The following is a 16,740-nucleotide window of genomic DNA, read 5'->3' as shown; positions in this document are numbered from 1 at the left end:
AAAAAAAGAAATTCTTAATTTCAGTAATATTTGGATAATTATGAATTGGATCTTCAAAATGCCATCAATCGACCATCAGACAATTAATCTTCTACACGATATCATGGTATTAATAAGAGAGACAATGAGTTTGCTGAATGAGCTTTCTCTTTCATAAAGAATATGTTTCCTAATTTTATGATCCTTTTAATATCGTTCTTGTAATATCGTTTTTCGTTCTTTTAGATTACGTTATAACGTAATCCTCCTATATTGATTGAAGGGAATGTACCATCAGTACGGTTCCTTCACAGTCAGCTGACTAATTTTTTTTTTTATTTTTTTTTCTTTATTTTTTTTTTTCCCTTTTTTGACGATTTTTCAGTCATAATCATTAATCTTTTTGATAGGTATATTTTGTTTTAACTAACTATTTCCAATGCCTACCGAAATCCAACCTAGCTTGGAGGGTCTCCTTGAGATCATCTCCAAAGATCGCTCAGCTTACCAACCTACCGAACTCCCAAACTTGTACCCTATCTACAAGTACGTTCCTAATGACTCTTTGACTCCACACATTGCCTACCTCAAACTTGCCCATGCGGACAATAGATTGAACCATGGGGTCCGTTCTCCTAGTTTCTTATTTGAAAGTGCCAAAAACTGTGACCAAATTGAACGGTTCTCTTTTATTGGGGTAAAACCTCTAAAGACCATCAAGACCCTTAGTGCAGAACAGGACGAATCTTTAAGAACCCCGGTGAGTGATATCGAAGAAGTAGGGGTGGAAGTCGATCCTTTGGACGTTTTGGAACAAAATATGAAGAATTTCAGACAAGCCCCATTGCCTGGGATCCCAGCCCTTAGTGGCGGGGCCATTGGGTATATTTCATATGATTGTATTAAATATTTTGAACCAAAGACCAGACGTGAACTTAAAGACGTGTTGAAATTACCAGAGAGTTACTTGATGTTGTTCAATAGTGTGGTGGCGTTCGATAACGTGTATCAAAGACTTCAAATCATCAATAACGTCTCGGTGGAACCTCACGATACCGTGGAGACCATCACCGCAAAATACCAAGCCCTCAGTGAAGAAATCAATCTCATCAAGGCAGTGCTTCTCGAAGACGACGTGGTGCTTCCTGAGCAACCGCCAATCGTTGCTGATCAACCATTCACTTCAAATATCGGCCAAGAAGGTTACGAAGGACACGTCAAGACTTTGAAGGATCATATTCTCAAAGGGGATATCATCCAGGCGGTGCCATCTCAGCGGATCTCTCGCCCAACTTCATTGCACCCATTCAACATTTATCGTCATTTGAGAACCGTTAACCCATCACCTTATTTGTTTTATATCGATTATCTTGATTTTCAAATCATTGGTGCGTCGCCGGAATTGTTGGTGAAGTCCAGTACTGCCAATAAGGTGGTGACTCATCCTATTGCCGGTACGATTCGTCGTGGTACCACCAAGGATGAAGATGATGCGTTGGCCCACGAATTGAAATCGTCACTCAAAGACCGTGCCGAACATATCATGTTGGTGGACTTGGCGCGTAATGACATCAACCGTATTTGTGACCCACAAACCACCAGCGTCGATAAATTACTCACCATCGAACGATTCTCGCACGTCATGCACTTGGTCAGTGAAGTTAGCGGGACATTACGTCCGGATAAATCGAGATTCGATGCGTTTAGATCGATTTTCCCTGCCGGGACCGTCTCGGGGGCTCCAAAAGTTAAAGCCATGGAGCTCATTGGGAAACTCGAAGGCGAACGTCGTGGGGTGTACGCGGGTGCGGTGGGTCATTGGGGGTACGATGGTAGATCGATGGATACTTGTATTGCCCTTAGAACCATGGTGTACAAGGATGGTGTAGCATATTTACAAGCTGGTGGGGGGATTGTCCATGATTCCGATCCATATGATGAATATATCGAAACTATGAACAAGATGAAGGCCAACAATGATACAATTGTCGAAGCTGAACATTTCTGGGCCCAAGATTTGCAGAAATAATCGATATGGAACGATGTAAATGATGCTTATTTTTCTCCTCATCTTCCTTAATTATTTTATTTCATTGAAGCTTTTTTCATTTATATATATATATATATATATTATAGAAAATGATGAGGCAGTTAGTTGTACTTTTTTTTTTTTGCTTTTGTAAGATATCAGAGAAAAGTTACAATGGAAGTGAAATGGTGCAAAAAAAAAAAAAGTTTACAATAGTAATTTGTCAATCATGGTGGGGGATATGGAATTCCAAGTTTTCGATTCTGATTTTTCACATTTTAATTTGATCTTTCTTTAACATCTACTGGAGCATACACATCAACCCGAACTTACACTTGCCTTTCTGGAAGTATTTGCAACGATTTATGATGGTAGGAGAATGAGCAGGAATTCCCAAGCCTCGTTGATGATGGAAGGATTTGCAAGGGAGGTGATTTTATTTTCTTTTACTCTTCTTCTTTCTGTTTAACTGATTATCAGAACGTGCCATTGTTCTCTCGTGTATTCTTGGGCTGGTCAATGATATGTGCTAGGTTACCATTAGTTGTATATCATTGATGAGCGATGCATTGTGAGAATAACAGAGAACTGATACAGATATTCTATTGATGGGTCCTTCCCTTATTCAAGATTTCCCAGTGGTCATTGGAATGATGGGATCTTGAAAGATTGTGATATATTATGAGAATATAGATAAAGAAGAACTAGTCTTTAAGCGAATACTAATTGCACCATTCATTCACTGTAAATTCTATTTGTATCGTGTGTTAGTTAACACTTGAGGAAAAATCAAGAATATTGATGTTCTGTTCTTCAAAAAAAAAAAAAGTTTAATAAGATACAGATTATTATCCTTTCATTTCTTCAGGCATGCAAGCTAGGTAGCCCTACCCACTTAACACCTTCATATGAACGAAATATTCTTGGTCAGGTGGTGATAAATGTCAGTTTTGTGTATTGGCCTCACGTACTACAGTTACCTGGGAGAAAATGTATGATGAGTATTGATCAGTATGGGCTCAGGGCTATTCATGCATGAAAGTGCCTTCCTATTCGAGCGATTTCGATAGAATGAGTATAAAATCTCAGATTTTTGGACCCTATGTTATGGCTTTTGCCCAATCAGGAAGGAGTCTGAATTACCGTATGTCGTAATAAATCACATATATGGGATGCAGTAGATCAAGCATCACATCCCACCCATATACATATATTTCCTGCTGGACCAATACACTCTAAAAAAGATCAATATTTCTCATCATTAGCTTTGTGATTATTAGTCTGGCAGCTTTTATAAGTCTCAAGTTTGCGGAACAATTGAGACACAACGATAGAGATCTTGTCGGGTTACATTACGTAAAGCTTCCAGGAGCATTTTGATTATTTAAGGATCATATAATAATCTCATGTTCCCGCTGTACAGTAGATAGATAGGAACTAGTTTATTTAAAAAATTACAATGAAGCAATAAAATGATCTCTTTAATTATTAAAAAAAAAAAACAAAAAAAAAACATCATTATTCAATAACAGTGCAAATTTCTGTACTTTTATGATATATGAGATCAAAGAATAGACGATTCAAAGTTTTAGCTGGAGTTTGCAAATACTGTTGGTATTTCCCCGAACTATGATTCACACAATATATATGGTTCTTATATTGATCTGAGACAGGTTCAGCTAAATTGTACTATTACTAATAATATGGAATACCTTCATCAATAATATGTTTATCTTGTCATTTCTCTCTCTCTCTCTCTCTTTGTCCATCTTTTAGTTAATCTTTGTTCACCTTGAAATATTGAGTAAAGATCATATCCTAAAAATGAACAATTTAGAATGAAATCACTTTTCTTTAATACTCTCATAAAAAAAAAAAAAAAAAAGATTATTTCTACGATGCCAAATTCTTCGTTGTAAATCCTCTAACTAACCAATGTCTAGAAAACTCATCTAACCAGCCGTAAACCACTGATGAATCCAATTTTTCAAGGCCTGGATATAATTTGTGGAATTTGATAGTGACTCATTAACAAGATGAGTATCACATCTAATTGCTACAAAAGCAAAATTATAGAACCTATGAAACTACATCGAAAACAATTAAAAAATCGCTTTGGAAGCTTTCAATACAGTATCATCTACTTTGAAGTTTCTTTCTTAATATAAAATTCTAGTGACCAGTGTTTATGAGATTCCTTATTGAAGACATACACATGTCTTTATGTTGTTTCTTGAACCCCTGATGGGATGTAAGAGTATCCTCTACAGATAATTCGATCCAAGATAATAACCTTACCATTGACCCTCAAGATCACACAAAACAGGCACGTTTATTAAGCAAGGATCTATTCATGAAGATAGCCAGTGGTTCGTCTCATTTTTCAGATGACAATCACCAGCAATTCTAGAGGGAAACTCTGGCATTTTGCGTGTCTCGAAGGAATTACAAAGGGAGTTACAAGGGTTTATTCCAGAGAAGCCATGTAGGAAAGTCATAAAAATTAACATCAATATAGTAGGTATCCCAAGAAGTTGTTAATGCTTTAGATATTCCTGAGCTTTAAAAGCTGTATCACCTACAAACCTTGATAGAGTTTATCACGAAAAATTGATAAATTTAAAAAGAAAATCATAGCTACTTTCCCCAAAAAGACTATAGAATTCAAATAGAAGAAAATAAACATCCATTTCTGAAACGTTCCCAGTTTTCCAATTGCACCTTCAATTAAATGATCACAGCATCAAATAATAAGATGAAAACCCCTAAACTAACGCTGGCCCACACAATAATTTTACTTGCCGTTCTACCCCGCTGTTTTGCGTTTTTCATTTCTCTGTTCCCTTTTAAAATATCCAACTCTGCTATCTCTTGGTCATCTTGCAAAAACTTGATTTGTTCTGCTTGAGCTTCAACATGCACCGCTAATTCACGTTGCAAATTAGCAATATCAGCGGTTGATTTCTGGAGGGTTTTAACTTTAGCAAGCTCGGCAAGTTTCGAGTCTAAAAGCGCCGAGCTTTCCGCCTGCAATTGTTGGACTTGTTTTGGGGAAAGTGACGCAAGGCTTTCCTGGTAAAATTCTAGGGACTCATCATTAATTGCTCCATCACCATCGATTTGAAGTTGATCATTATACGACATATTGAATGATTCGGGATTGTTGGCGGTAGTAGTAGTAGCAGTAGTAGTGGTAGTAGTAGTTTGTGGCAGATTGTCGGCCATCCGATCAACTCCAGATTCTTGCAATTCGGGGCTGGAATCACCGACAATATCGTGAGTGCCAAGGGCATGCAATTCATTGGATCGTTCTTCCAATTTACGACGAAGTCTAATGCTTTGCATATCGCCCAATGTCGCGGATATTCTTTTAAGTTGGAGGGATAATGAATTGAGGACCCCTTCACGATGAGCGTGGATTTGTTTGTTAATTTGCTGGTACTCGTCTTTTCTCAAAGAGAACGAAATGTAATTCTTCATCAATGAGAACGTTTTGGATGGGTTGCTAGATTTATTATTGGCGGGATCGTCAGTGTGATTGAATTTTTCACTGAACCACATGGCGTCGAATCTTTTAGATTCGTAGGTTTCTAAATGGTTCAATTTCTGGGAGAACTTGTGGAGCAATAGATTGGATTGCGAATCGAATAGATCACGATCATCCTCAGAGAAAGTGGCCTTTAGAGTGTTTTTCTTTTTGGATGACACTGGTTTCTTTTTTGATTCGCCCACCACCGCATTTAGATCGTCAATGTCAAAATCATCATCGTCATCGTCATCGATATTGTTATCATCATCATCATCATCGTCATCATCGTCATCGTCATCGAAATCCCTCAAAGCGGTATTGGAGATTAAGTAATTTGGCTTTACAGATTCAATTAAATCGTGAAGCCCGTAGATTTCTGTGTATAGGTCGTGGCATTCCTTATGGAAGCTGTCCTGAACTTGAAGACGACGGTTATTGGGCTGGTGGTGTCGCTGGTGGTGTTTTTGGGAGATTACTGCCAGATTGCTTTCATTGTATATTGACAAGCATTGATTGAAGAAAGGAGTTAGATCGGTCATATCTGTGTCCAGCACAAGAATGCGTCAAAGAGGGCTTTTTTAAATGGTAATGGAGGGGTGCCTGCCATTTGATCGATGATTTGTGTGAAAGAGAAAAAAACCAAAATCACCGGCACGTGAGTGGGAATTGAGGGCGCGCATACCAGTGGGGCGGGAGGGACGATATATACAATCATATATATATATATAGATCACACCGTAAGCGATTACTAATAATCCGGAGCGACGATGGTTGACATCATCCCTGGTATCTACTCTGTCGGATGGAAAATTATTGATTGGTGGCATTTATTGTGTTAACGGGGGGTTTGCACTTTCGCGAGTCGCTGTTATTCCCTGCTGGGTGGTATGTGCGAAGATGACATCAACCGGCGCACATTAAAAAACAGCAGAAAGAATCGATGGAAGGAAACTCCGTTGGGCAGCGGACCAAAATGTTGTGGATTGGTTGTCTCTGGTGGTGGATGGCATAACCATGAAATATTACTATAATATAGTTGTGTATATGTATATATAGATAAATATATATCTATATATCAGATACAATAAGCACATCCACCCCCCCATCAACAACCGACGGCTCCCTCCCCCGGAACTGCCAGAGGAGATTCCCCCTCGGAAGACACACACACGTGACACACACCGGCCATTCAGGGAGTTCCGGCCAAGGGGACGGTTTCTGTTGGGTTTTTTGCCTCTGTTTCGTGTTGTTGGTAAATTGGAATCAACAATTTTTCGCCCACAGGCTTTTAGACCGCGTAATTTCTTCAGGAATTAAAAAAAAAAATTATATTTTGGAAAGAAGACTTCTGATATATGCCAAGGTGGTTGCTCCAAAAGCATTCTTTAATATTATCTTCTGGTCGTCACATTTATCCTCCTTCTCTTTACACTAAGCAGCATCCGCAACTACTGCTCTCGTCCCTCCACCCTTTTAGATTATTGCGCTACTGCTCATCATCTTGTCATCCTCCTTCCTTCCCCATAATACCCAGATCAAAGATGTCGTCGTCAACATCTTTTGAAGAGTTGCACAAGAAGTTGCCTTCTAACTTTTTCGGCCTCAAAACCGTAGCTAACTCCAGCTCAACTTCATCTTCAGACTCTCTCCATGCCCTCGCCCAGTTTGTCGAAAAGTCTCACGGTCACTCGGTGATCCGCAAGGTTCTTATCGCCAATAACGGTATTGCAGCCGTTAAAAACATTCGTTCTGTTAGACAATGGGCTTACGCTACTTTTAACAACGAAAGAATAATACAGTTTGTGGTAATGGCCACCCCAGAAGATCTCACTGCTAACGCTGAATATATCCGTATGGCTGACCAGGTTATCCCAGTCCCAGGCGGTACCAACAACAACAATTATGCCAACGTCGATTTGATTGTTGATATTGCTGAAAGAGCTGATGTCGACGCTGTGTGGGCCGGTTGGGGTCATGCCTCTGAAAACCCATTGTTGCCTGAAAAATTGGCCGCTTCCAAGAAGAAAGTCATCTTTATCGGGCCTCCTGGTAACGCCATGCGTTCTCTTGGTGATAAAATCAGTTCTACTATTGTTGCCCAACATGCCGATGTTCCTTGTATCCCTTGGTCTGGTACTGGGGTCGATGATGTCGTGGTCAACGATGAAACAAAATTGGTTTCTGTCGACGATAAAACTTACAACAAGTGTTGCTCCACCTCCCCTGAAGATGGGTTAGAAAAAGCAAAGAAAATCGGTTTCCCGGTAATGATCAAGGCCTCCGAAGGTGGTGGTGGTAAAGGTATCAGAAAAGTCGAAAGAGCCGAAGATTTCGTCGAATTGTACGAACAAGCCGCTCACGAAATTCCTGGTTCTCCAATCTTCATTATGAAGTTGGCTGGTAACGCTCGTCATATTGAAGTCCAAATCTTGTCCGATCAATATAATAACACCATTTCTTTGTTTGGTAGAGATTGTTCCGTCCAAAGAAGACATCAAAAGATTATCGAAGAAGCTCCGGTCACCATTGTTCCTCCAGAAACCTTCAAACAAATGGAAAAAGCTGCTGTCAGATTAGGTAACCTTGTGGGTTATGTCTCTGCCGGTACCATTGAATATCTTTATTCTCATGCCGATAACAAATTCTATTTCTTGGAATTGAACCCAAGATTGCAAGTCGAACATCCAACTTCCGAAATGGTCAGTGGTGTCAATTTGCCTGCTGCTCAATTGCAAATTGCTATGGGTATTCCTTTGCATTTCATTAGAGACATCCGTTGTTTGTACGGATTGGACCCTCACTCAGAATCCTTGATTGATTTCGACTTTTCCAATCCTGAATCCCACAAGACCCAAAGAACTCCAAAGCCAAAGGGTCACACCACCGCCTGTCGTATCACTTCTGAAGATCCTGAAAACGGGTTCAAGCCAAAGGGCGGTCGTATCCTCAAATTGGATCTTGGGACAAGTAAAAACGTTTGGGGTTACTTCAGTTTATCAGAAAATGGTACCATCCATTCTTTCAGTGATTCTCAATTCGGTCACATCTTTGCTTATGGTGAAAATCGTGAAGAAAGTAGAAAGCACATGGTTGTTGCTCTTAAGGAATTGAGTATTCGTGGTGAATTCAAAACTACTGTCGAATATTTGATCAAGTTGTTGGAAACTTCTGAATTCACCAACAACACCATCTCTACTGGTTGGTTAGATGACTTGATTTCTAAAAAAATGACCAGTGAAAGACCTGAAAAGAACGTGGCTATTCTTTGTGGTGCCGTCACTAAAGCTTACATTGAATATTCAACAGCTGTCGCCGAATTTAACAGCTTGCTTGATAAAGGTCAAGTTCCTGACAAGACTCTTTTGAAAACCATTTACCCTGTTGATTTCATTTACGAAAACGAAAAATTCAAATTCACTTGTGTTCAAACCTCCGAAGAATCTTTCAAGGTTTTCATCAATGGTTCCACTGTTGATGTCGAAGCTAGACCTCTCAGCGATGGTGGTTTGTTGACCTCTATTGGCGGTAAGGCTTACACCGTTTATTACATTGAAGAACCTCAATCTACCAGATTATTGATTGACGGTAAGACTTGTCAATTGGAAATTGAAAATGATCCAACTCAATTGAGAACCCCATCTCCAGGTAAATTGATCAAATACCTCGTGGAAAACGGTGATCATGTCACTGCTGGTCAAAACTATGCTCAAATTGAAGTTATGAAGATGGTTGTCTCTCTTAGTGCTTCTGAAGATGGTATTATCCAATTATTAGAACAACCAGGTTCAACTGTCGATGGTGGTGATATTCTTGCCATTCTTGCTCTTGATGATCCATCCAAGGTGAAACATGCCAAGATCTTTGAAGGTACCGTTGATGACTTTGGCCCAGCTGTGGTTGCTGGCACCAAGCCTGTTTACAAGTTCAAGAACAGTCAATTGGTTCTTGAAAACATTTTGCTTGGTTATGATAACAACTCTGTCATGAAACAAACCGTTGCCGCCTTCATCGATGTTTTGCGTAACCCAGATTTGCCATACTCTGAATGGAAAGCTTTGTTCTCTTCTTTGGAATCTAGATTGGGCGACGAGCTTGGCGATAAACTTTCAAGCATTATTGAAAAAAGCCGTGCTGGTAAGAAATTCCCTGCTAGAACTTTGAAATCCACCATCTTGAAGTACACCAAGTCTAATGAAGAGCTCAAGACTTCTTGTGAACCACTTGTTCAAATCATTGACAAATACTACAATGGTGCTTTGGATAATGAATTGAATGCTGTTACTACTTTGCTTGAAAACTATTACACCATTGAGAAGTTGTTTGACAAACAAAGTATTGCTAACGCTTTGCTTTCTTTGCGTTCCAACAGTGACAACAAGACTGTGTTGAAATTAGCCAGATCCCACTTTGGAAAATTGGGTAAGAACTCTTTGGTTTCCGAAATTCTTGCTGAATATGCCGCTTCTTGTCGTGAAAACTCTACTGTTATTGCTCAATTGAAACCGGTTTTGAAGAAGCTTAGTGAATTGGAAAGCAAATCCTCATCTAAGGTTGCTATCAAGGCTCGTGAAATCTTGATCCAATGTTCTTTGCCAAGTGTTAAGGAAAGAACCGACCAACTCGAATACATTTTGAAGACATCTGTTGCTGAAACCCGTTACGGTGAAATTGGTGTCAAACACAAGAAGCCACAATTGGATGTCTTGCGTGATATCATTGATTCTAAGTATGTTGTCTTTGATGTGCTTACTCAATTCTTGTGCCACAATGATCCACATGTTGCTTTGGCTGCTGGTGAAGTTTACATCAGAAGATCTTACCGTAACTATCATATCCGTGATATCAGCTATGATGTTGTCAATGACAACACCCCAATCTTGAAGTGGGATTTCCAAATGTTGGATATTGCTAACAGCTCCAAGACTACAGGTAGTGGCGCTCCTGCTATGGTTCGTGCTGCTAGTGTCAGTGATTTGTCTTATGTTGTGGAAAGCAATGCTCAACAACCAGTCAGAACTGGTGTTCTCATCCCAACTCCAACTATTGAAGAAATGGAAGAAAATTTGATTAAGGGTCTTGAATTGTTGCCAAAGGTTAATGGCTCTTCTCCAAACAGTAGCACTACCAAGATTGACGGTCCAATTCCAAACCGTGGAGTTGCTAACTCATCTGCTTCCTCAACCACTTTGACCAATGTCGCTAACATTTTTGTCAACGATACTCTTGGATTGAGTGACGAGGATGTTCTTGACAGAATTAGTGAACTTTTGAAAGACTTCAATGAAGACTTGACTACTGCTGCCATCCGTCGTATCACTTTTGTTGTTTCTGATAAGGTTGGTGCTTATCCAAAGTATTTCACTTTCAAAGGTCCAGACTACAAGGAGGATAAAATCATCCGTAACATTGAACCATCTTTGGCTTTCCAATTGGAGTTGAAGAGATTGTCTAACTTTGATATCAAACCAGTGTTCACTGCTAACAGAAACATCCACATTTATGAAGCTGTTGGTAAGAATTCTGGTGCTGACAAACGTTACTTCACCCGTGGTATTATCAGAACTGGTAAGATTAGAGAAGACATCTCCACTGCTGAATATTTGACTTCCGAAGCCAACCGTTTGATGACTGATATTCTTGACAGTTTGAGTGTTTTGGATTTGAGTGATTCTGATCTTAACCACATCTTCATCAACTTCAGTGCCGTGTTCAACGTTACTCCAGACGATGTTGAAAATGCTTTTGGTGATTTCTTGGAACGTTTCGGCCGTCGTTTGTGGCGTCTCCGTGTCACTGCCGCTGAAATTCGTATCACTTGTACCGATGAACGTGGTAACCCATACCCAATCCGTGCTCTTATCACCAATGTCAGTGGTTACGTTGTTAAGAGTGAAATTTACCAAGAAGTTAAGAACGCTAGTGGTGATTTGGTCTTCAAATCTATTGGTAACCAACCAGGTTCCATGCACCTTAGAAAAATTGATGAACCTTACAGTGGTAAAGAATTTTTGCAACCAAAGCGTTACCACGCTCATGTTCTCGGTACTTCTTATGTCTATGATTTCCCAGAATTGTTCCGTCAAGCTGTTTTGTTGCAATGGAAGAAATTGGCTCCAGGCTCCAAGATTCCAGAAAACTTTTTCTCTTACAATGAATTGATTTTCGATGGTTCTAATGTTATTGAAATTAACAGAGAAGCTGGTGCTAACCAGATTGGTATGGTGGCCTTCAAGGTCAGTGCCAAGACTCCTGAATTCCCTAAGGGTCGTCAATTTATCATTGTTGCTAATGATATCACTTTCAAGATTGGTTCTTTTGGTCCACAAGAAGATTTGTTTTTCTACAAGGTCACTGAATTGGCTAGAAAATTGGGCTTGCCACGTATCTACCTTTCTGCTAACTCTGGTGCCAGAATTGGCTTGGCTGATGATTTGGTTGCCTTATTCAAGGTTGCTTGGAAACAAGAAAACAAGCCAGAAAAGGGTTTCGAATACATTTATGTTGACAATGCTGGTAAAGAAACCATTGACAAGAGTTCTGTTACTCAAATGATTACTGAAAGAGCTACTGTTAACGGTGAAGTTAGACACATTATCAAGTCTATTACTAGTGATAATGCTGGTGTGGAAGCTCTTAGAGGTTCTGGTTTGATTGCCGGTGTTACTAGTAGAGCTTACAAGGACATTTTCACCATCACTTTGGTTACCGCTAGATCTGTTGGTATTGGTGCTTACTTGGTCAGATTGGGTCAAAGAGCTATTCAAGTTGAAGGTCAACCAATTATTTTGACTGGTGCTCCAGCTATTAATAAGTTGTTGGGTAAGGAAGTTTATTCTTCTAACTTGCAATTGGGTGGTACTTCTGTTATGTACCGTAACGGTGTTTCTCACCAAGTTGCTAGTGATGACTTGAATGGTGTTACCAAGATTATGGATTGGTTATCTTATGTTCCAGCAAAGAGAGATAGTCCATTGCCAATTTTGCCATCTACTGACTCTTGGGACAGAGAAGTTAGCTACTACCCACCACAACAGGAACTCTACGACTGCAGATGGTTGATTGAAGGTCGTGAACTTGCCGATGGTACCTTTGAAAGTGGTATCTTTGATAAGGGTTCTTTTGTTGAAACCTTGGGAGGTTGGGCTCAAACTGTTGTCACTGGTAGAGCTCGTTTGGGTGGTATTCCATTTGGTGTTGTTTCCGTTGAAGTGAAGTCTGTGCAAAATGTCATTCCTGCTGATCCAGCCAATAGCGATTCTGTTGAAAACCTTGTCAATGAAGCTGGTCAAGTTTGGTACCCTAACTCTGCTTTCAAGACTGCTCAAGCCATCAAGGATTTCAACAATGGTGAACAATTGCCATTGATGATCTTGGCCAATTGGAGAGGTTTCAGTGGTGGTCAAAGAGATATGTTCAATGAAGTTTTGAAATACGGTGCTATGATTGTTGATGCTTTGACCGAATACAAACAACCAATGTTCATTTACATTCCACCAACTGGTGAATTGAGAGGTGGTTCTTGGGTTGTTTTGGATCCAACTATCAATGAAGACTTTATGGAAATGTATTCTGATGTCGATGCTCGTCATAACATTTTGGAACCTGAAGGATTGGTTTCTATCAAGTTCAGAAAGGAGAAATTGTTGAAGACTATGGCTCGTTTGGATAAACCATATGCTGACTTGAAGAAGAAATTGTCTGAAAACGATTTGAGTGCTGAAGAAACTGCCAAGTTGACTGAAGAATTGAATGCCAGACAATCTAAGTTGTTGAACATCTATCACCAACTTGCTGTTCAATTTGCTGACTTGCACGATCGTGCTGAAATTATTGAACAAAAGAACATTATCAAGAAGGCTTTGACTTTGGAAAACTCTAGAAGATACTTCTACTGGAGAATCAGAAGATTATTAAGTGAAAACTTGTACTTGAATGCCATCAACAAGAATGTCAAGACTTCTTCCAAGTTGGAACGTGTTAGTAGATTGAGAGCTAACTACCCACCATCTTTGGATTATGATAATGACAGAGCTGTTGCTGAATGGATTGAAGCTAATGGTGATAAATTGAACAGCTACATCAACAACTTGAAGAACGAAGCTATCAGACAAAAATTGGCCGACACCTTGCGTTCTAACAGAGAAGAAACTGTCGATGCGCTCGGTGAAATGTTTGGTTTGTTGAGTGCCGAAGAAAAGGCAAAACTTGCTAAATACTTTAAATGATTTTTTCTAAATTTTTTTTTTTCAAATGATCTTTTCTTTTTTTTTTCTTCTCTGTTTGTTCTTCTCCTATTATGGAGCTTGTTATATAGTATTATTTATTTGTTTTTATTTATTAAATGTTGCTTGAAAATATAATTCTGGTTTGTAGTTGTTGATTTGGAATTACTGAAGACTTTGAAGGAATACTAGTTGAATTTTTTTTTTGATCAAAATCAATATAATTGAACTCAAATTTCACTTTACATGGAGGTATTTGTATAGTATAAAATTTATTTCTTTGGTTTTCATTGAATTCCATTAATTGTCACAATGTTTTATTAATTGTCACAGTAATTTGGTAACTCATCATGGCGGCTTACGTTTTGCATCATAATGCTTATATTGTTGTTTATTGTTGTGAGAAGTAAGTTGAGCAGAAAAAAAAAACAAATGAATATACACGTGTATCTTTAATGGTTGTTCATTATATAAGCAAAGTCTAACAACCACGGAGAAATAAATGGATGACGAAATAATTTGACCTCACCTTTAGGTAAAATTTGGCGATCCAATGATAAGATGATGCTACGAAAAGTTTTCAGAACTTCACGTCCCAGTTTTCCAACTTCATGGTGCCATTGTGTTCCAAATTCAAGTGCATCTTGAAAGCGTCGGCCAAGATGTGTGGTTCATGCAAGGCCTTCTTTTTGGTGGTGTAGTGAACAGCTCTGTCAAAGTATTCTTTCAATTGGTCCTTGTAGTCTGGATGGGCACACTTGTTGATCAATTCGAGGGCTCTTTCTTTTGGAGACATACCACGAAGGTCGGCCAACCCTTGTTCGGTGACCACGATGTCCAAATCATGTTCTGTTTGGTCGATATGGGAGGCGAATGGCACGATACATGATACACCGGTCTTGTCGGTCTTGGATGGTCTAGCGGATGGGGTGTGCATCACTGACAATTTAGCGTTTCTGAGGAAATCACCAGAACCACCAATACCGTGCAACATTCTTGAACCGGACACGTTGGTGGAGTTAGCGTGGGCGTAGATATCGACTTCGACAGGGGTGTTCATGGCAATAACCCCCAAACGACGGATGATTTCTGGAGAGTTTGACACCACTTGGGATCTCAAGCAAAGTTTATTTTTGTATAAGTCGAAATTACCAAAGAATCTTTCGAACCCCTTTTCGGTCAATCTGATCGAGGTCGAGGTGGCGTAGTCCAAAGTCCCCTTTTCGAAGAAATCGAGGAAAGAATCTTGTAACACTTCCGTCCACACATTGAGGTTCTTGAATGAAGATTCGGCAAGCCCTTCAATCACGGCGTTGGCGATATTACCGATACCTGATTGTAAAGGATGCAAATTAGCAGGCATTCTCCCGTGCTTGACTTCTTGTTCGAAGAATTCGATCAAATGACCAGCGATCCCACGCGACATTTCGTCGGATGGGGTATTTGGAGGAACTCTGTCCTTGTGGGTACTTTCAACGATCGCCACAACACGGTTTGGATCAACCGGGATGGAATCACGGCCACACTTGTCATCGACACGGCAGTATGGGTAAGCTGGTCTGAAAGGAGGGTTAATTGGCATGTCAATGTCGTGAAGCCCTTCGAATGATGGGGTGACGGTGTTGACTTCGATAATGACCTTGTCAGAAACACTGATGAATTCTGGAGAACCCCCAACAGCAGGACCAGGAACAATCGAACCATCTTCCTTGATGGCAGTGGCTTCAATGATGGTGTAATCTAACAAATCATTTTCCTTGTTTTTGGTGTAGTATCCGTAAGTCAAATCTTGAGGAAACATCGACAAATGCTTGTCAAAGAATTGGGTTCTCCCATCGTTGATGGCGTTGGCGATTGGTCTACCGACTTGATGAGGGGCTCTTCTCAACAACATGTTAAGATCGGCCCATTTGCTTTCTTCTGCACCAGCACTGGCCCCAATGAACAAATTGAAGGCGAGTTTCCCTTGTAAGTTATTTTTTTCAACGTGTTCAGCAAGGGCAATTGGCACTGCTTTAGGAGACCCAACCCCAGTGAAACCAGACCAACCAATGTATTGGCCGTGCTTGAAGAACTCAACACACTGTTCAGGGGTTCTGAGCTTTTCCAAGTATGGGGCGTACCTAACTCTTTGTTTGAGGATGGCAGACATTGTTTTCAAATATACTTATATATATATATATTTATATTTATTATATAAATAGATCTAATAAGATGTTATATGTATCTATTGATGATGATGTTGTGTTTCTATCCCGTAACGATGAAGCGAGATGAGGGGAGAAGTATTCACTAACCAACACAATAATGATAAGGGGAACAGAAGAATCGAGATGAAAATCTGGGGGAGAGAAAGAAGAAAAACCGGCCAATTATTAGGGAAAGAATATTGGCAAACGCTGCAGGGCCGTGATCTGGTCACGTGTATGGGTCAGGGAAGTGCCGGCAACACGGGGGAATCACTGCGGTCGCACCCTGAAGGAGCCCCGGCAGCAGTCTCAGTTAGCAAGGGAATGCAGTTCGGAGTTTAACACCATGGTTTTTTTACAGTAACATAGATAGCACCGGTGCCCATTGATCGTGATGGGAGGGAAGGAGAAATTCGTTCGCGGGAGGTATTGTTGCAAGCGAGGCAAAAAACACTGCGGTTGAAGGTGCCTGAAACAGCCTGCCTGCCTGCCTCTGGTCCACTACGAGGGTTGGTATTCATGGGTCATTGGTTTGACACATATCGCGCGGCTCCGGCAGCGGTGGCACCGCCAACCAATAGAAGCCCTTGAGTTTGCAACTGGCAAAGACCCACGCTTTGGTGACACCTCTGAAATGTGGAGACTTCCGTCCTCCCGGGGCCGGCCGTTACCGCGGGGGAGGAGCTTTCTAATTGGTGCGAACCCGGTTGTTTTTTTTTTTTATCTTGACGTTTTCCTGGTTTGTCTTCTCTTTGTCGTGTGAATATTGGTATTGGTATTCGGCAATTTTAT

General features: G+C 40.2%; 4 protein-coding genes across 4 annotated transcripts; 2 read left to right on the top strand and 2 right to left on the bottom strand. All coding sequences in view use genetic code 12, as the record gives it.

Annotated features, from left to right (window-relative positions):
• Positions 1–418: 418 nt before the first annotated feature.
• Positions 419–2,008, top strand: TRP2 (anthranilate synthase TRP2; the record flags this gene model as incomplete). Its single annotated transcript, XM_064994774.1, has 1 exon — positions 419–2,008. The coding sequence occupies one exon, from the start codon at positions 419–421 to the stop codon at positions 2,006–2,008; it is 1,590 nt and encodes a 529-aa protein (XP_064850846.1).
• A 2,727-nt stretch (positions 2,009–4,735) lies between these two features.
• On the bottom strand, positions 4,736–6,076 carry UFE1 (Ufe1p; the record flags this gene model as incomplete). Its single annotated transcript, XM_064994773.1, has 1 exon — positions 4,736–6,076. One exon carries the CDS (start codon positions 6,074–6,076, stop codon positions 4,736–4,738), a length of 1,341 nt encoding a protein of 446 aa, XP_064850845.1.
• A 1,002-nt stretch (positions 6,077–7,078) lies between these two features.
• On the top strand, positions 7,079–13,762 carry ACC1 (acetyl-CoA carboxylase ACC1; the record flags this gene model as incomplete). Its single annotated transcript, XM_064994772.1, has 1 exon — positions 7,079–13,762. The coding sequence occupies one exon, from the start codon at positions 7,079–7,081 to the stop codon at positions 13,760–13,762; it is 6,684 nt and encodes a 2,227-aa protein (XP_064850844.1).
• Positions 13,763–14,339: 577 nt separating this feature from the next.
• Positions 14,340–15,911, bottom strand: DASC09_011680 (acetyl-CoA hydrolase; the record flags this gene model as incomplete). The annotated part of the gene is made up of 1 exon (XM_064994771.1): positions 14,340–15,911. One exon carries the CDS (start codon positions 15,909–15,911, stop codon positions 14,340–14,342), a length of 1,572 nt encoding a protein of 523 aa, XP_064850843.1.
• Positions 15,912–16,740: the final 829 nt, after the last annotated feature.

The sequence above is a fragment of the Saccharomycopsis crataegensis genome (genome assembly GCF_037102585.1).
Source record: "Saccharomycopsis crataegensis DNA, jcf7180000000073, whole genome shotgun sequence".
Lineage (NCBI taxonomy): Eukaryota > Fungi > Ascomycota > Saccharomycetes > Ascoideales > Saccharomycopsidaceae > Saccharomycopsis > Saccharomycopsis crataegensis.
The sequence above is the reverse complement of the archived record's forward strand: the minus strand, read 5'-3'. Positions and strand labels throughout refer to the sequence as shown.